General features: G+C 43.5%; 1 protein-coding gene across 1 annotated transcript in view; it reads left to right on the top strand.

The window, feature by feature from the left end:
* LOC310853751 (ankyrin repeat and BTB/POZ domain-containing protein 3-A-like) overlaps positions 1-16,779 on the top strand; it is a 215,180-nt gene that overhangs the window by 171,658 nt on the left and 26,743 nt on the right. Inside the window, 3 exon segments of the mRNA XM_083758173.1 lie at positions 3,223-3,375; positions 10,610-10,775; positions 16,662-16,751. Of these exon segments, the coding sequence (XP_083614299.1) occupies positions 3,223-3,375; positions 10,610-10,775; positions 16,662-16,751 (409 nt within the window).

Raw genomic sequence — 16,779 nt, 5'->3', positions numbered from 1 at the left:
CGAAAATGATGTGTAATTGGCCTCCGACCCCCCATCTGAAAATATGTTGTTCCAGGAACCCCCCCCGAAGCAAAGATTTGAGTTCAAAACGCTCGTTCTGAATAAATATATATTCCAAATTTGCACATTTTCACGACTTTTCAAAAATAGCAGATCGACAAGCTCATAGCGCGCCACCGAGCTTGTAGATCTGCTATTTTTCAATAGCTAAATTATAACATGATGTTTAAAACACCAAAAGGGGTTCCCACCCCAAAATGGGTTAACAGTTTCACTGCCTAGGGCGAGATTGGGCCAGATAAATGTATGATCACAGATCGCCTAGGGCGAGATTGGAACGCGATGAGGGTTTATAGAGTTTAATAATGATTTTTACCGGCTCTCCCTTTTGTATTGGAATTGAGCTCAGATTGAGGTGATCGTACAAAACATCCATGTTTTTTGGAGGTCAGTTACCCGACCCGTTTGGGGTCGAAACGTTGTCATCCCACTTAAATAAGTGGGATAAAACTACCTCTGGGAGCTGCTATAGCTCTTAGAGATGTACGTACTTTCTTGGAAATATGATTGAATGACCTTAAGGGTTGCTACGGATGATCCTACAATACTTTATAAACTCCAGAGGCGAGCGAGTCTGTGACGCACTGCGTGGGCTGGTAGTACTGTACTGTACTATACTGTACTGTACTGTATGTGCCGACTCTCTCCCATGCATGGAGCCTGGTGGGCACATCCTCCTCCAAACTTTCTCTCTTCTCCACCAAGAGGAGATAAAATGCTGCGGTGGTGGTGGTGGTGGTTGTGGTGGTGACCCCGGAGCAGTGCAGGGTCTGCCGGATTGAGAGTGACAATGTCAGCATGGTGGCTCGCCGCCTGGTCCCTCGAGAGACAATGCTCTATTTAGAACTGTGTTCAAAGACGTGTGTGTGGGATAGGAGAGATGGCAGACAGACTGGATAACATCATAGAGGGATGACGGAATACACGCTGAGATTAAAGACGATACACTTGTCTTTGAGGTGTTTTATCATTTGATGTCGCTGTGTATAAAGAAGTGAAGATTCACAGAAGGGAATAGAAGTCATCTTCACACACATAAGCTCATGTATATTGGCTCTCCACCGCTGCATGGACCAGCTGGCTCGACGTTTCTTTCCCTTCCAGAACTGAGCCCGGCTCTTTCTTTGAAACCCGGAATGGGAAAAAAATATGTCAAACACAAGTTTTATCAAGGCGGCGGAGAGGCCCGGTGTACAGTCAAATTAGTCAGCCAAAGATGCTGAAGAAGCCTGTGTGGTTTAGTTTTTTGCCAGCGTTTGAATTTCTGGCAGACAGTATATGTAGGTGTAGAAAGAGTAAACTTTGTTGTATATGAGGAAATTGGTTGGCGCAAAGGGAGTTGGACAGTGAAAACACAACGCATCATGGTTTACAAATGGATTAATTAGGTGTATGGCTTTGTACGGTACTTAACTCCTTTTATTCAGACTAAGCCCCTCGTGCATTTGGGCTTCTGGAAACAATCTATATAGGCTCCAATCAAGAACCTTCCACGTTGCACACATTAACGTTCTCCTTCACATAGAGAAATATTATGTTATCTTTAACTATAGGGAGTTTTATAGTGCAGTTTCTTCTTCTTTTTTTTTATCGACAGACTGCTTTGATTATCCTTTGTGGCGAGTGACCTACATAAGATGATGTGTTTATTCTCTTCTTTTGCTCAAGAAAGATAAGAGCAATATTTTCTGTCTTATATCCAACATCAATGCTGTACATTGATGTAAGCCTATATTATTAATATTGAATAATAAGTATATATAATAATAATACCGGTAATAATTGCATGGAGACGTGAGCCTTCTCTCTACTCCCTTCTCACTACGTTAACCCATTTTGGGCAGGAACCCCCTTTGGTGTTTTAAACATTGTTATAATTTAGTTATTGAAAAATAGCAGATCTATACAAGCTCATAGCACACCACTGAGTGTCGCGTTATAAGCTTGTATGTCTGCTATTTTTGAGAAATCGTGAAAATGTGGCGCAAATTTGGAATATAGATTTATTTTTTTACTTAAATCTTTGTCCCTGGAACAACATATTTTTTAGATGGGGTTCAGCGGCCTCTTACATCAATTTTTTGGGTTCCTTGACATGCAATATTGAGCACCACTGATATAGAAACATGGGTATTTCAGAAAACTGTCGGGATTTCGAAGACTTTCTTTTTTAATTTTCGACGTCAGGCCTAAATGGTTTAATACAAATTGGCTTAATAAATCCTGCTGCTCTCCGAGGACGGCATCCTATATGGCATCGTGTCACAATTAGAATGTCAGGGAAGGGGTTTGACATGAAGACGCAACGGCGGCACAGAGAGAAAAAGGATACAAGCTGAAGGTTATCAGGCAATTTACAGGATGGGCGATTAGAAAATATATACAGGTGCACCGTGTCTGGTATATGAGAATAAACGATGACATAGGAATGTGTCGACTGGGGATGACTCATTCATTACTGCTTTTGATTAAAGTAGCTAATGACCTAGCACACTTTGCAGCCTTGAGGTCTCAATCTCTGCAGTCCAGACTAAGACGAGTTGGAGATTATGAATATTAAGCCGGTGGAAATGACATTTTCAGTCATCTCTATAAGGCTATATCTTTAATGAGAAAGTTTAATGTTTGCTGATACAGCAAGTTTAACAGTCACTGCGAAGTAGGCTACTATTTTCCTTGCACATTATATGCACATGCATCACTTTTCCATCGGGACAGCTCATAACATGTCTGTTTTTGAGTGGTGCAACCACTCCTACAACCAGCAATGTCCATGTTCACCTATGTGTTCGCCTATGTGTTGGTTCACCTATAATATAGGTGCTCATGAACACATACATATAGGTCCTATATGTATGTGTTCATGAGCACCAGTATGAGTACAAGTGGAGGGGGGAGGGGAGTTGCACCACTCGGTTCACACGGGTGTGATTACATTTCTTAATGAAACAAAAACATTCAGATAGAAAGAGGATAATTCAAGCTGTCCGGCAATGTTGGCGACGAGTTCAGCGTCGTTTAACACATCTAGTAGAGGAACTGCATCAAAAAGATGCATGATGACATAGAAACATGGGTTTTTCAGCAAAAGGTTAGGATTTAGAAGACTTCAGTCCAAAATGGGTTAACACTCGAACTGCGCTCTCTGCGCTCCCTCTGCAGGCCCTTCCTGGTACTGCCGCCGCTGATGGAGTGGATCCGGGTGGCGGTGGCGCACACGGAGCACCGGCGGAGCTTCTCCGTGGACAGCGACGACGTGAGGCAGGCCGCCCGGCTGCTGCTGCCCGGGGTGGACTGTGAGCCGCGGCAGCTCAAGTATGGACGACGTGATGACATTCCTATCTATCTATCTATCTTTCAACCCTTTTCATATCAAGGCATAAATTGAAATGGTTTCCGCAAACTTTCTGGCAGAGATGCTCCGATAATCGGCCAGGGATCGGTGATCGGCCATATCGACCGATATTAATAATAATAATAATACATTTTATTTATAAGGCGCCTTTCAGGGCACTCAAGGTCGCCGTACAGGTTAAAATCAGTACAAAAACACAGTTAAAGGCAGAACAAAACTAGGGCACAGCTTGCAGCAGAAGACACAGGTCACATAGAGTCATAAGCCTGCCTAAACAGGTGGGTTTTGAGGTGAGTTTGGAATATGGTGATAGAGTCCATGTTTCTTATATCAGGGGGGAGTTCCAGAGGTGAGGGGCAGAGCGGCTGAAAGCTCTTGACCCCATGGTGGACAGACGGACAGATATTCACACTGATCGGTAATCGGCATTTACCCCATCTGTGATCGGCAATTTACCTTATCTGGAGAAACTGATCTTTTACACCATTTAAGTGGTATAAATGTCGATCAGATATATAGAGCATAATATCATTTTGCATTTTTGTTACAGGCCTAAACATTCTCCCCTTCCTCCCCCCACACACAGGAACAGTTTTGACATAATAATTTTGGAAATATTCAATAAAGTAAAAGAATATTTTGGAAATATTAAAATTTGCAACATTTCACAAGATCGGTATCGGCCAATCATAAGAAAAACAGTGAGCGGTATATCGGCCCCAAAACACCTGATCGGAGCATCCCTACCTACGCTCTCAAGAGTTAAAGATCTATAATAATAAGAGTCCATTTGGTTAGCATCTCTCCATCATTTAGCATGCGGGGACCACCTGGAACCCCCTCAAGGACCGCTGGTTGAAAACCACTGATCTAACAAACTCTCTCTATACGGCTCGACTGTTTCTAAATCAGTCCGTTTCTCTTTCTGTCTCGGTGTCTCACTCTTCTTTGTCGCACGCACGCACGCACGCACTTCACGCAGTTCATTGATTTAAGCTGCATGGTGCTAATGGGAGAGTGCCAGCACACACTTATACTACTACTTGTTGAGAAGCGCTAAGTGTTCGCTCTAAAATCTAGTTAGGCTATCTATAGAAGTCCATTATATTATTGGGGGGGGGGGGTCCTGGAAGTCATTATAATCAGAAAACGTTCTCAAAATAATGACATAGTAGTATGATAAAAATAATTGGGAAACTTTCTCAAAAAATAATGAATAGGGCCCAGCGCAGAGCAGCAGTGTGTACTGTTTGGTACATCGCAATTTCCAAACGCTGCATTTTCAGACCATGCAGTGCCCACACGGTTTAAATTCCAGACGATCTTGTGCCTGTTTAGCATCCATCATGGGTATGTGTGTGGTGGTCTGGATAAAACAGGGTGCACCGGCCATCTTATACGCACGGACTACCTTTGCATTTAGACCTGCTGCAGGGACAGTCGATGTTGACGAGGAATTTCCATATTCTAGACTCATTTGAAGATCATTTGAATACATTTAAATTAGTCTATACAGACCGAGCTTTGAAGCTCTGAACCATGCTGTGAGAACAACAGAACTCAACACTTGGCTCTGTTGTCCTGGGACCTATCCTCACCTGTTCCCCCCACCCCACAACCCCCCCCCCCCCGTCTCTTCCTTTGTCCATACTTGGAGATCAACAGACCCCTTCTCATCCTGTCCCTCCCCCCCCCCCCCCTTCCCCTCTCACCTCCCACCCCCCCTCTTCCTGTGTCTGCAAGCAAATGGTCAATTCATCGATTCTGCGTCCTGCCTCTGGGTCCACCTTGTGGGTGGGACTAAACTGCTATATAAACTGTAACTCTGTGCTTGTATCGTTATGCTTGCCTTGGAGACCGGCCTGTGAGCTGGAGCATCCGTGTATACTGGTGTGCACGTTAAATAAACTTCAACAAAGAGAACTTGCTTGCCTCCTGACAGACCTTCAAGCCTGTTGATTCCTCACGCGTTTAGAGTGTGTAAAACCTGCCACGTCAATTTGGTGTCAGAAGCGGGATCCTGTGTCGCTGAGCTCCAGAAGATCAAGCCACAACTGACGTCAACAAAACCGCTCCAAAAGGACAGATCTAAGAGTCATGGCTGCATCAATGGAGTTCAACGCCTGGATTTAAAAAAAAAAACCCTGTGGCTACACTAAAAAACGTCGAGAATCTTCCAAATTTCAGACAATTGAAGAGCTAATTATAAATTCTAAGACCATATTTTGCCAAACCTACCTCTAGCTATTGTATGTTTTATTCACAAAATACAGCAGCAAGCATAGCCTAAGTAAAGAAAATAAAAGAGACCTTGCATTAAGCCAAGGTCTTGTTAACCTTGTTGAAAACATAAAGAAAACATAAAGATACAGCGTTTTGCATTAAGTCGAGTAAAGAAAGAGAAGTAAAGTTTGTAAACACAAAGACACCTTGTTATACTGAGAATAGCATAAGAACCTTGTTGTAAAAACAACATAAAGACATCTTGTTACTCTCAGATAAGACATAAAGATACCGTGTTTACACCAAGTAAAGTTTGTAGCACAAAGATTACCGTGTTACATAGATAGTCAGTATGGGAAATAAAAAAAGTGCGCCAGTGGAAGAAGATAAAGAAAGATGGTCTTCTCTCATGAGCGGGATGGTTGCAAAATATGGTCCAGAAGCATTAGACTGCCTTGATGAGTGGAAACAGATGGGGTTCCCAGAACAAGGCTCTTTAAGTATAAAAAAATTGCTTGACTTAGACCGACTACTAAAAGAAGCTGAGAAGAAAATGAGAAAGAAAAAGTCAGTTAAAACGCACAAACTTGACAGATGTGACCGCCACAGAAAAGTATTTTCAATGTGGATGGAGGAAGCACAATTTAGACAACGGGAGAGTCATATGAGAGAACTTCCAAACATAGATTCTTTGAGGGAAGAGAGCGGGCCACTGGCTCCTCAGAATTCTCCTTTGTCTCCTCCACAGCAGACCCTGGACCTGGGCTGCCTGGGCTCCATGCGGGCCGGTCAATCTGCCATCCAGCTACAGCGGACGGCTGTGGCTCTTGCTGCGGGCCTGCAACCCTCTACTCCAGCAGCGGTCCTGATATCCGCTGCGCTCAGCCTATTGAAGACTGTTGCTGCAGACCTGCAGCCCTCTACTCCAACGGCAATATTGGTGTCCACTGCGCTCAGCCTTCTGGAGACTGTTGCTACGGGCCTACAGCCCTCGACTCCAACGCCAATCCTGGTGTCCGCTGTGCTCAGCCTTCTGGAGACTGTTGCTGCAGGCCTGCAGCCGTCTACTCCAGCGGTAATCCTGATATCCGCTGCACTGGGCCTATTGAAAGAGGCTCGACACAAGGAAGGCTCCGCTCGGTCCAATGACACTGCTAAGAGCCGACGTCCATCCTGCACTGGCATCCCTGGCCCAGAGCTGGCCAACAGTGACGATGCGGACACGACACGGAAACCACAGACCTTGCTTCCATCTGTGCATCCGTCCACCCCTGGCAGCCATGGGGGGACAGGGCCCCATCGCAGCAGTGCCGCCATCACTCAGGGCAGCACACCGCCACATGAGCAGGGAAGAAGAGGGCCTGGGACAGCGAGACGTGCACAGGGTGCATCAGAGTATTGTCGCCTGCCGGGCGGGGTGCCCACCTCAAGTGAACTTTGTTCTTACCCATGGATGGACCAGGAGGACGGGGACAACATACTGCTGGCTGACATACAGTGCCCCATGGTAGAAGTAGCCAATCCGCACTGCGATGTAATGATGGTGCAACGCCTGTGGTCTCCAGATGACATAGGCCAATACGCAGCTACACTGAAAACGCCTACTGAAGTGGGAGGACGCCGCTGGACTAAAGAACTGCAGGCCTTTTGTCGTACATACAGACCTACAATGAAAGAAGTACTTGACATCTGTGCCAAGAATATGGAACCTTCAAAAATGCAAGCAGTCCTAGATGTCGCCCAAACGTATCAAGATGAGAGGCCTGTCCTTGTACAATTTGAGGACAATCGCAGATACATGACTGCTGTGGATGCAGTGTGTGAGAAGATTATGACGCTCTTCCCAACGATATTAAATCTGACTGAAGTGCAGAACTGTAAACAGGGCAAAGATGAAACGATCAGTCAGTTCCGCCACCGCCTGGAGGAATCCATACTCATCCACGGAGGAGGAAAAGACCAGAACGACCCGTTTGCCAAAGCCTTCCTGGTCAGCCAGCTAATAAGCAACATGCATGAAAAACTCTCTAAGCGAGTGAAACAATCTCTCATTGGCTACAGAACAGCTGATCCGGCCGACATCATCAAGCATGCAACTCATGCAGAGGACGTCGAAAACGAGATGAACGAAAAAGAGAAGAAACAGGATAAAAACAAGGCCGAAGTCCTTCAGCTTGCAATGATGAGCGCTGTCACTATGCTGTCAAAAGACAAAGAAGAAGACTGTGACAAGAACGAAAACAGAAGACATCATATGCAGAGAGAGGACAGTAGGGGCTATTATGACGAACGCAATCCAGTCTACCATTCATCATCCGAGGGAGACCACAGGGATGAAGAAGATTTTGGACACAACAGAAGACATCATATGCAGAGAGAGGACAGTAGGGGCTATTATGAACGCAATCCAGTCTACCATTCATCATCCGAGGGAGACCACAGGGATGAAGAAGATTTTGGACACTGGGTGCCAGGGGGTAGTGGACAGGATAACTGGAGCCGATAAGGGACTACGCTTCCAGACAAGACTACAACCGCCGGTCCAGGTTATGCACCCATTACAACCCCCCCTGAAGGACTGTCCTACCTGTCATTTGCTCCACTAACCACACACACACACACACACACACCTCCCCCTACCAGACAGCCCAATTAAAAAAAAAAAAAAAAAAAAAAAAAAAAGTGTGGGTATCACTCGACCACCTGGAAAGAAAATATTGTTTGGAAATATGATGTTTTCTGTTTATTTGTTATGTTGCTGTGCTAAATACAGGTCAAATTGATTCAACAGGGTACTGTATTAGTATCATTTTTAGGGATTTCTTGGTTTATTTGATTGCCTAGCCATGATTGTTAAACCCATGTGTCATTATTTTTGCTTAGTTCAAATATGTTACAAGTACTCCTATTTTTTATGTATTTTCTTCAAATGTATTATGATGTATTATTTTGATATTGATGGAAAATTCACAATTATTGTTTAATTAAGCTGTTGTTTAATTAACAAGAGGAAGGATTTGACGAGGAATTTCCATATTCTAGACTCATTTAAAGATCATTTTAAATTAGTCTATACAGACCGAGCTTTGAAGCTCTGAACCATGCTGTGAGAACAACAGAACTCAACACTTGGCTCTGTTGTCCTGGGACCTATCCTCACCCCGTCTCTTCCTTTGTCCATACTTGGAGATCAACAGACCCCTTCTCATCCTGTCCCTCCCCCCCCCCCCCACCCCCCCCCCCTTCCCCTCTCACCCCCCCTCTTCCTGTGTCTGCAAGCAAATGGTCAATTCATCGATTCTGCGTCCTGCCTCTGGGTCCACCTTGTGGGTGGGACTAAACTGCTATATAAACTGTAACTCTGTGCTTGTATCGTTATGCTTGCCTTGGAGACCGGCCTGTGAGCTGGAGCATCCGTGTATACTGGTGTGCACGTTAAATAAACTTCAACAAAGAGAACTTGCTTGCCTCCTGACAGACCTTCAAGCCTGTTGATTCCTCACGCGTTTAGAGTGTGTAAAACCTGCCACGTCAATGTGTGTCATCGGGATTTAAGAACCCTGTGTAGTTCACAATGTGGCACACACTGATTGTAATCAAAAATGCATCCGATTCCGATTTCAACACAGCACACGTTCAACAACTTAAGTGACAAGTGATATATGGTAGCCTATACAAGAAGCATGGATCAATATTGTGGTCATACACACGGCAGATAAAATGTTTTTTTTTTCAAGCATTTGATTTTTCATTAATCCTATATGATATATATGAACAGCTGAGCAGTGCGAGACAGAGATCGTCTATACTGACTGTAAATATAGGGTCCTTACAGGGGTCATCAAAATGATGTCCGTACAAGGACAAATGTGCCTGTTGCTAAACTTTTCCAATGTGCTATATATATATATATGATATAATTTAGGCCTATATAGGAACTGGACCAATGTTAAAGGCTTCCGTAGGCATCAACCATTATATAGACGGAGTATATGTACGTTGGGGTACGTATATATATATATATATATACGGACTTGAGATATGACGGCACGTAGCGTCGACGTACGTATATATATATGGCCTTTTGCAAAAAAAGAGTTAATGAATAGACTTGGACCATGCTGCATTGATGCATGTACAGCACAGCCAGAACACCAAGATAAAGCAGTGTGTAGATCGTCATGTAACAAGAAATGATCACATGTATGTAATATGTAACAAGACAAAAAATGATTGACAGCTGGATGTTTTGCGTCGCAATAGCCACTGTAGTAAATGATCAAAGCAGAGCAATAAAAAGCACAAATTTGAAATTAAACAGTTTCCATTTGCAGAACTGATCTCGATTGACTTTGAATTAACTTCACTTCTCAGCTCTTGAAATTATTTCTCAAAGCTGGGTCCCTGACTTCAATTTATTTTACCAAGATATATATATATTTTATTCCCTTTCATTACACTCACTGCAAAGGCGACGGGCGTATATGTGTCCAACTGTCCATGGATGCATGCATCCCTATCGCAGTGTTGATCCTGACAGTCTTTTGCATACATTTTCATTTAGTTTTAGTCATATTTTAGTCACCTGAAATGTTTTGGTGTTAGTCTAGGTTTAGTTGACTAAATACCATATGCTTTTATTTGACTCAATCTACAGTTCATTTCGTCGACAAATGCATTTTGGCGGTGCCTTGATGGCATCGTAAAGGCAGATTTTACACTATCTACATTTTCTATTCATCTATTTTCAGAGCGCAACAGCCAAGGTGCAACCAAACTACTACTGGGTCTCTTCTCCACTAGTACCTCCCTAACATTTTAGTCTAGTTTTTATTTGTTGATAAAAAATATCAGTATATTTAGTCACCATGGCTTAGTTTATACCGTATGTAGTTCTATTTAGTTTTTGTCAGAAAAAAGGTCATGCATCATGTCTAAAATGTGTCTTCCCCCCCGCACACACGCACGCAGGGCAGACGATTGCTTCTGCGCCTCCAGGAAACTGGACGCGACGTCCACGGAGGCCAAGTTCCTGCAGGACCTGGGCTTCAGGATGCTCAACTGTGGCAGAACGGACCTGGTCAAGCAGGCCGTCAACCTCCTGGGCCCCGACGGTATCAACAGCATGAGCGAGCAGGTCCGTCCGACACCACACCTAGTCTACACCATACATGGGCAACTGGCGGCCCGGGGGCCACATGCGGCCCCCACCTTCACTTATTGTGGCCCTCAATACTGATATAATATTGGTTTCAGCTGTTTACAATTCCACAACATGCAAACATGACCCGCTTTAATTACTTCAGTCTAAATTAGTAGCTCAATGCTCAACACACGTATAATTAAAGGCATTTGAAATTACATAAAAATGTAAATTTTCTGGATTCCAATTCGAATATAGCAAAAATAGCCGATCTACAAGCTCAAATGTGTCGCAGCGCGACGCGTTTTGAGCTTGTAGATCGGCTATTTTTGCTACGACAGTAATATATGGCCCTAGGGAGTGAGTGTGGAAATATAGTGGTCCTCTCCATCGTCAAAGTTGCCCACCCCTTGGCCCAGGCCGTAGCGTAACGGTCTGGGCACCGGACTGGTGATCCAGTCGCGGTGTGCCGCGGGTTCGACTCCCGGACCCGACACGGCCTTTACCGCATGTCATCCCCCCATCTCTCTCCCGTTTCCTGTCAGCCTACTTTCTATCCCTTAAACAATCAATAAAGGCGTAAGCCGCAAAAAAATATCTTAAAAAAAAAAAAAAAAAGTTGCCCACCCCTGGTCTACACTCATATATGCCACAGAAAAATAAAAAATAAATAAAACAGGAACAAACGCACGTGTCACCTTAGCTTTTAAACATTATTTTTAAACTTTAGCTGTTGAAAAATAGCAGATCTACAAGCTCATGGCGCGGCACCAAGTGCCGCGTTACGAGCTTGTGTAGATCTGCTATTTTCTTTCAAAATTGTGAGAATGCGGTGCAAATCTTTGAATATATATTATTTCACGGCAGACTCTTTTTTTTTTTACTCGTATCTTAAAACAGAATGAGATCATATCGACGTCGGTAATTAATTATATCGGATATCGATATCGGCCAAAATGTCTCATCACCGGCACATATACTCTTAGAATCTATAATCTTCGTTGCTGTGCAGGTAAATGTCACCTTCCATCATTTTAGCTTAGAAAAGATTTAAGAGACAATTGCCATAACCTTGACACTACAACTCTTATTACCTTGCTACCATAGTGCCAACACAGATGGGTTGGTCATTTGGGTCAATAAAACCCGGTAACTGTGTCCAGGTGTTAATGTCATTGTGGGTTTTCCACCTTCCTCACTCAATGGAAATATTGGTTATCCTCGTGGCCTTAAGTGGAATAGCGTCTGTGCACTTGTGCAGTACGGGTGCGGAAAGTAAGTACATTTTCTCAAGTACTGTACTTAAATACAATACAGTACAGTACTGTACTTAAAATACTTATACAGTACAGTACTGTACTTAACCCATTTTGACCTGAGATCAGATTAAAAAAATGTCTTCTACATCCTGACAGTTTTTGATAAAGCTATGTTTCTATGTCAGTCGTTCTTCGATTTTTCAAAAATAGCAGACCTACAAGCTCGTAGATATGAGCTTGTAGATCTGCTATTTTTCAATAGCTAAAGCATAACATAATGCAACACCAAAAAGGGGTTCCCGCCCAAAATGGGTTAAATACAATGTTTGGGTACTTTCACTTATAAGTATGTAACGTTCAATACTTCTGCTTCACTACATCTCAGGGAAGGGGTAAATTTTTACTTCTCACAATTATTTGAAAACTCTTTGTTACAATTTAGTTTGCAGATTTAGATTTTTATACAACACATCAAGCAGCAACCAATTAACCGTATCAGTGTCAAGAACACGGGACCTCGTTCTTCTCTCCACGACCCGCTGATTGATTGATTGATTGAAATATTTATTAACAGTTTGTAGAATTTACAGTACATTTTAAGCACAAACTCAATACAAAGACTGTTAACTGTGACTGGACGACCCAATTAAGCATTACACTTGTTTACAACAGGGTCCACATTGTTCAATTCATCAAAACATTTAGAGACATACAAACATTTAGAGACATACAAATAGACATTTCTATGTAGCTAAAGAACAGAACAGGAATTCATCATATAGGAAGCAAAAAAGGGAAAAGATACATTATACAGTGAGGGGAAATGGGGGGGGGGGGGGTGGGGGGGGGGATTCAGATTTTTACAGAGGCCAGTTTCGAATTGCAGCCATCCGTAGGTGCCCTTTGAGAGCGGTTTTGAAGGAGTCAAGGGATTCACATGTCTTAATGACTGTTGGTAGGGCGTTCCACATTTTGGTGGCATAGGAGCGAAAATAATTTAGTCCCTTGTTTGTGCCGAATCTGGGTTGTACATGGTTTGTTGCACTCCCTCTGGTTTTGTGGGTGTGGACTTCGTTTACATTAAGGAAGTATTTAGACAGGTACATGGGTATCTTGGTGGTGTATCGAATCTTGTGGACCAGACCCATTGCAAGATGCTGTACTCTGTCGTCGACCCTAAGCCATCCCAGCCTGTCAAAGGTGGCAGGGTGTTTTGGGAGGTCTGGAGCCTTGTTTTAAGGGCCTTTGAGGTGCTGTGGTACCAAGAGGTGGATGCATAGTCAAAGAAACCTTGTACGAGGGCTCCTGTTAAGGTCTTCAAGGTGTTTTTGCTGACCAGTGAGGAGATCCTGTAATGGAATCTTGTTCTTTGATTGACTTTTTTGATTACGTTGGTGGCCATTTTATCACCGGAAAGATTGGCCTCCAGGATGGAACCTAGGTAGGTAATTTGATCTTTTCGTGTGATAATATTGTCACCCACTCTAACCAAGAAGCCATCTGCCTTGCTGAGATTACTATTCGATCCGAAGAGGATGGATTCAGTTTTTCCCAGGTGTAAGGATAGTTTGTTATCAGCGAGCCAGGTGCAGATTCTACCGAGTTCAGAGCTGAGGGTCTTTTCAACCTGCAACCTGCACCCGCCTGTGCCAAAACGAGGGACCTCATCTTTCTTTAATTTAATTTAATCAAGTCATTTTCTTTTTATATATATATATCTATATACACAGTATATACCTATATATTTATTTTTTTTGCTTTTACTCACGTTAGACAGCCTCCACACGAATCCGACGCGCACACGGCCGCGTGCACGCTTAATAGTCCTTTTTCTCCTCAAAATGAGTCAAACTGCCATCTTTGAGACCTTATAAGAGTCTAAACTTTGATCACGCTAAGAAAGTGAAAACATTCCACGGCTATGCATATAGCCTGGAATGAGAATCTGCGTCAAATATGGACGGCCATCATCGCTTCCGGGGTGGGTTGTAAGCTCATAGCACTGACACGACGTTCTGGCTTATAGGGGTAGCGCGCTTTGTGTTAAAACCCATTTTGGTGTTAGCATTACGTTATGCTTTAGCTATTGAAAAATAGCAGGTCTACAAGCTCATAGCGCACCACCGAGTGGCGCGCTACGAGCGGCGCGCTACAAGCTTGTAGATCTGCTATTTTTGAAAAATCGAAGAACGACTGACATAGAAACATAGCTTTTTCAGAAAACTGTCAGGATGTAGAAGAAAGTTTTAGAATCTGATCTCAGGTCAAAATGGGTTAAGACTTATCTTACAGTTTGTCTATTAGAAGATAGCCCATCGGCTATATTAAAAACAATTGGACAAATTCTGAGAATTTGTACTTTTACTTTTGTGCTTCAAGTATATTCTAGTGCCAATACCTTTTACCTCTAGTGAAATTCTGAATATACAGGACTGTTACTTGTAAGAGAGTATTTCTACATGGTGGTATTTCTATTTCTTTTAACATCAGAGTACTTTTTCCACCACTGCTTATAATTTGCAATCTGACTTTCCATGGTCAGGAGGAGGCTGTGCCTGTTTAAGTTCAATGTAGAAGTCTAGTATTCTCTTTAACCTTTTAAGTTTATACAAGCTATAGGGCGCGTTCGGAAAAATACAGCACCGGCCCGCACTCGCCTATTAGTTTGCATTGCTCAGTGCGCTATTTCCGAACGTGGCCAAAATATGCCTGCATTTTCACCTCGTTGCATAACTTGCAAGTCAGCAGTATATTGCTGGCAGGTCAATTTATTCCCCAGCGTGAATCTGAGCTTTGAAAGGCCAGAACCGAATGCATGTTGTAGCAGTGCTGTAGTTGTGTGAATAATATGACAAACAGTGTTGTCTGGCATCTCTCTCTTAATGCCACATAATGCTAATATAAACAGCACTTTATTTCCCTATTAAAGCCAGGTGAATGGCAGCAAGGAACAAATTCCGTTAATTAATGGCGGCGTCATAAAAATCAGTATAGTGTCTTTGTACAGGTGTATTTCATTATGGTGGGGCAGAGTGCCCTGATCTGCCTGTCGCTGGTTGCCATTCATTCACGGGATATGTTTATGAATGCATCGCCACGAGAGGATAAAAGCTGTCAATATGGGTGAGTTCACACATGGACCTCTCTGTATATCAGTCCTCTTGTGCAGCACAACGTACGGCTCTAATCAGACATATGAATGCCAGCTGTGTTTTATACAGTGTCTCATAAAAAAGAGACAGCTTTATTTGTCCGTAAAGGTGCACTGGTTGAGCCTATAGCGTCTATAATAACCCATTTAGACCTGAGAACGATTCTACAAATGTGTTCTAAATCATGACAGCTTTCTGAAAAACGTCAAGGACCCCGAAAATTATACAGTATGCATTTGGCCTCCGACCCCAATCTGAAAATATGTAGTTCCAGAGGCAAAGATTTGAGTTAAAAATGTTCGTTAATCTGAAAGAATGTATATTCCAAATGTGCTCCAGATTTTCACGACTTTACTAAAATAGCAGACCTACAAGCTCGTAGCGTAGCACTCGGTGCCGCGCTATGAGCTATGTAGATCTGCTATTTTTCAATGGCTAAAGTATAACATAATTGCTTAAAACAACAAAAGGGGTTCCCGGTCCAGAATGGGATAAACAAGAATGTGCTGCTATACCAAGAGATCACTCAGCTGGCTCCCTATTATTATTATCACTCTTGCAATAACAGTAGTTGAAATATTGGTTCCTGCAGCAGGTTTCATCCTGCGACTTGGAGCAGACGGTGTGTAGGTGTGCCGAATTTGCGGGGATGCTAGTAGTTGCATATGTTGCGGTGGTGTGCAAAGTGTTATTTTTAGGGGTGTCAAATCAACATCGGAAACAGCAAGAGCTAATTATCTAGAAGGAGGGATTTAATTGTTTGTGGCCGGAAAACATTAAAATAATTATTAATATATTATTTTCGTGTCAGTTTGTGTACACTATACTACAATATAGTATATGTAGTATAGCGTATGTATCTGTTGCAATGTCACATGACTAATTGCTTTTGCTTATACAGAGCATTTTATCTAATCAAGAGTCATGAGGACCACCTGGAACCACAGGTTGAGACCAAGGGGCCAGTGAGGCTCTCCAACGTTGAAGCACTGGGCCCTAGTGGTAAGAGGAGGGACTGCAGGCGGAACCCGTGGAAGTATGATTGGGAAACCCCGTGCAGCTGGGCTTTAACCTTGAGCGCGTTTGCACAAATGTTGGTGCCCAAATCGATCATCAAAGGCGGAAGTAGAAGGCTCTTCCGGGTGCTTCAAAACGCCACTGAGCAACTTCCACTGACATGAATAGCGGGGGGGGGGGGGGAGCTTCACGCCAGTTCAGTCTCTATCCTTCTTTATACTCTATGGGTGAGACAGTCTAAAGGTGTGTTCAGAGTCTTCAATTTAAATATTCGCCTCGGTTCGTCCCGTTTGTGCCGCGCCGGGTCGCGCCGCGCCCCGTCCGCAACTTCTCGTCTTTGCATTGACTTTGTATGAAATTGCGCCGCTCCGACCATCCACGTCTGAACGCACCTTAACTGTGGCGTCTCTGCTGTGCGTCTCTCTCTCTCTCTCTCTCTCCCTCTCGTACAGGGGATGACGCCTCTCATGTACGCCTGCGTCCGCGGAGATGAAGCCATGGTACAGATGCTGCTCGACGCCGGGGCCGACATCAACAGCGAGGTTAGTTCTGATGGCGTCGTGACTCCGT

This window comes from Protomyctophum parallelum (assembly GCF_964188405.1).
Source record: "Protomyctophum parallelum genome assembly, chromosome: 22".
Classification (NCBI taxonomy): domain Eukaryota; kingdom Metazoa; phylum Chordata; class Actinopteri; order Myctophiformes; family Myctophidae; genus Protomyctophum; species Protomyctophum parallelum.
The sequence above is the reverse complement of the archived record's forward strand: the minus strand, read 5'-3'. Positions and strand labels throughout refer to the sequence as shown.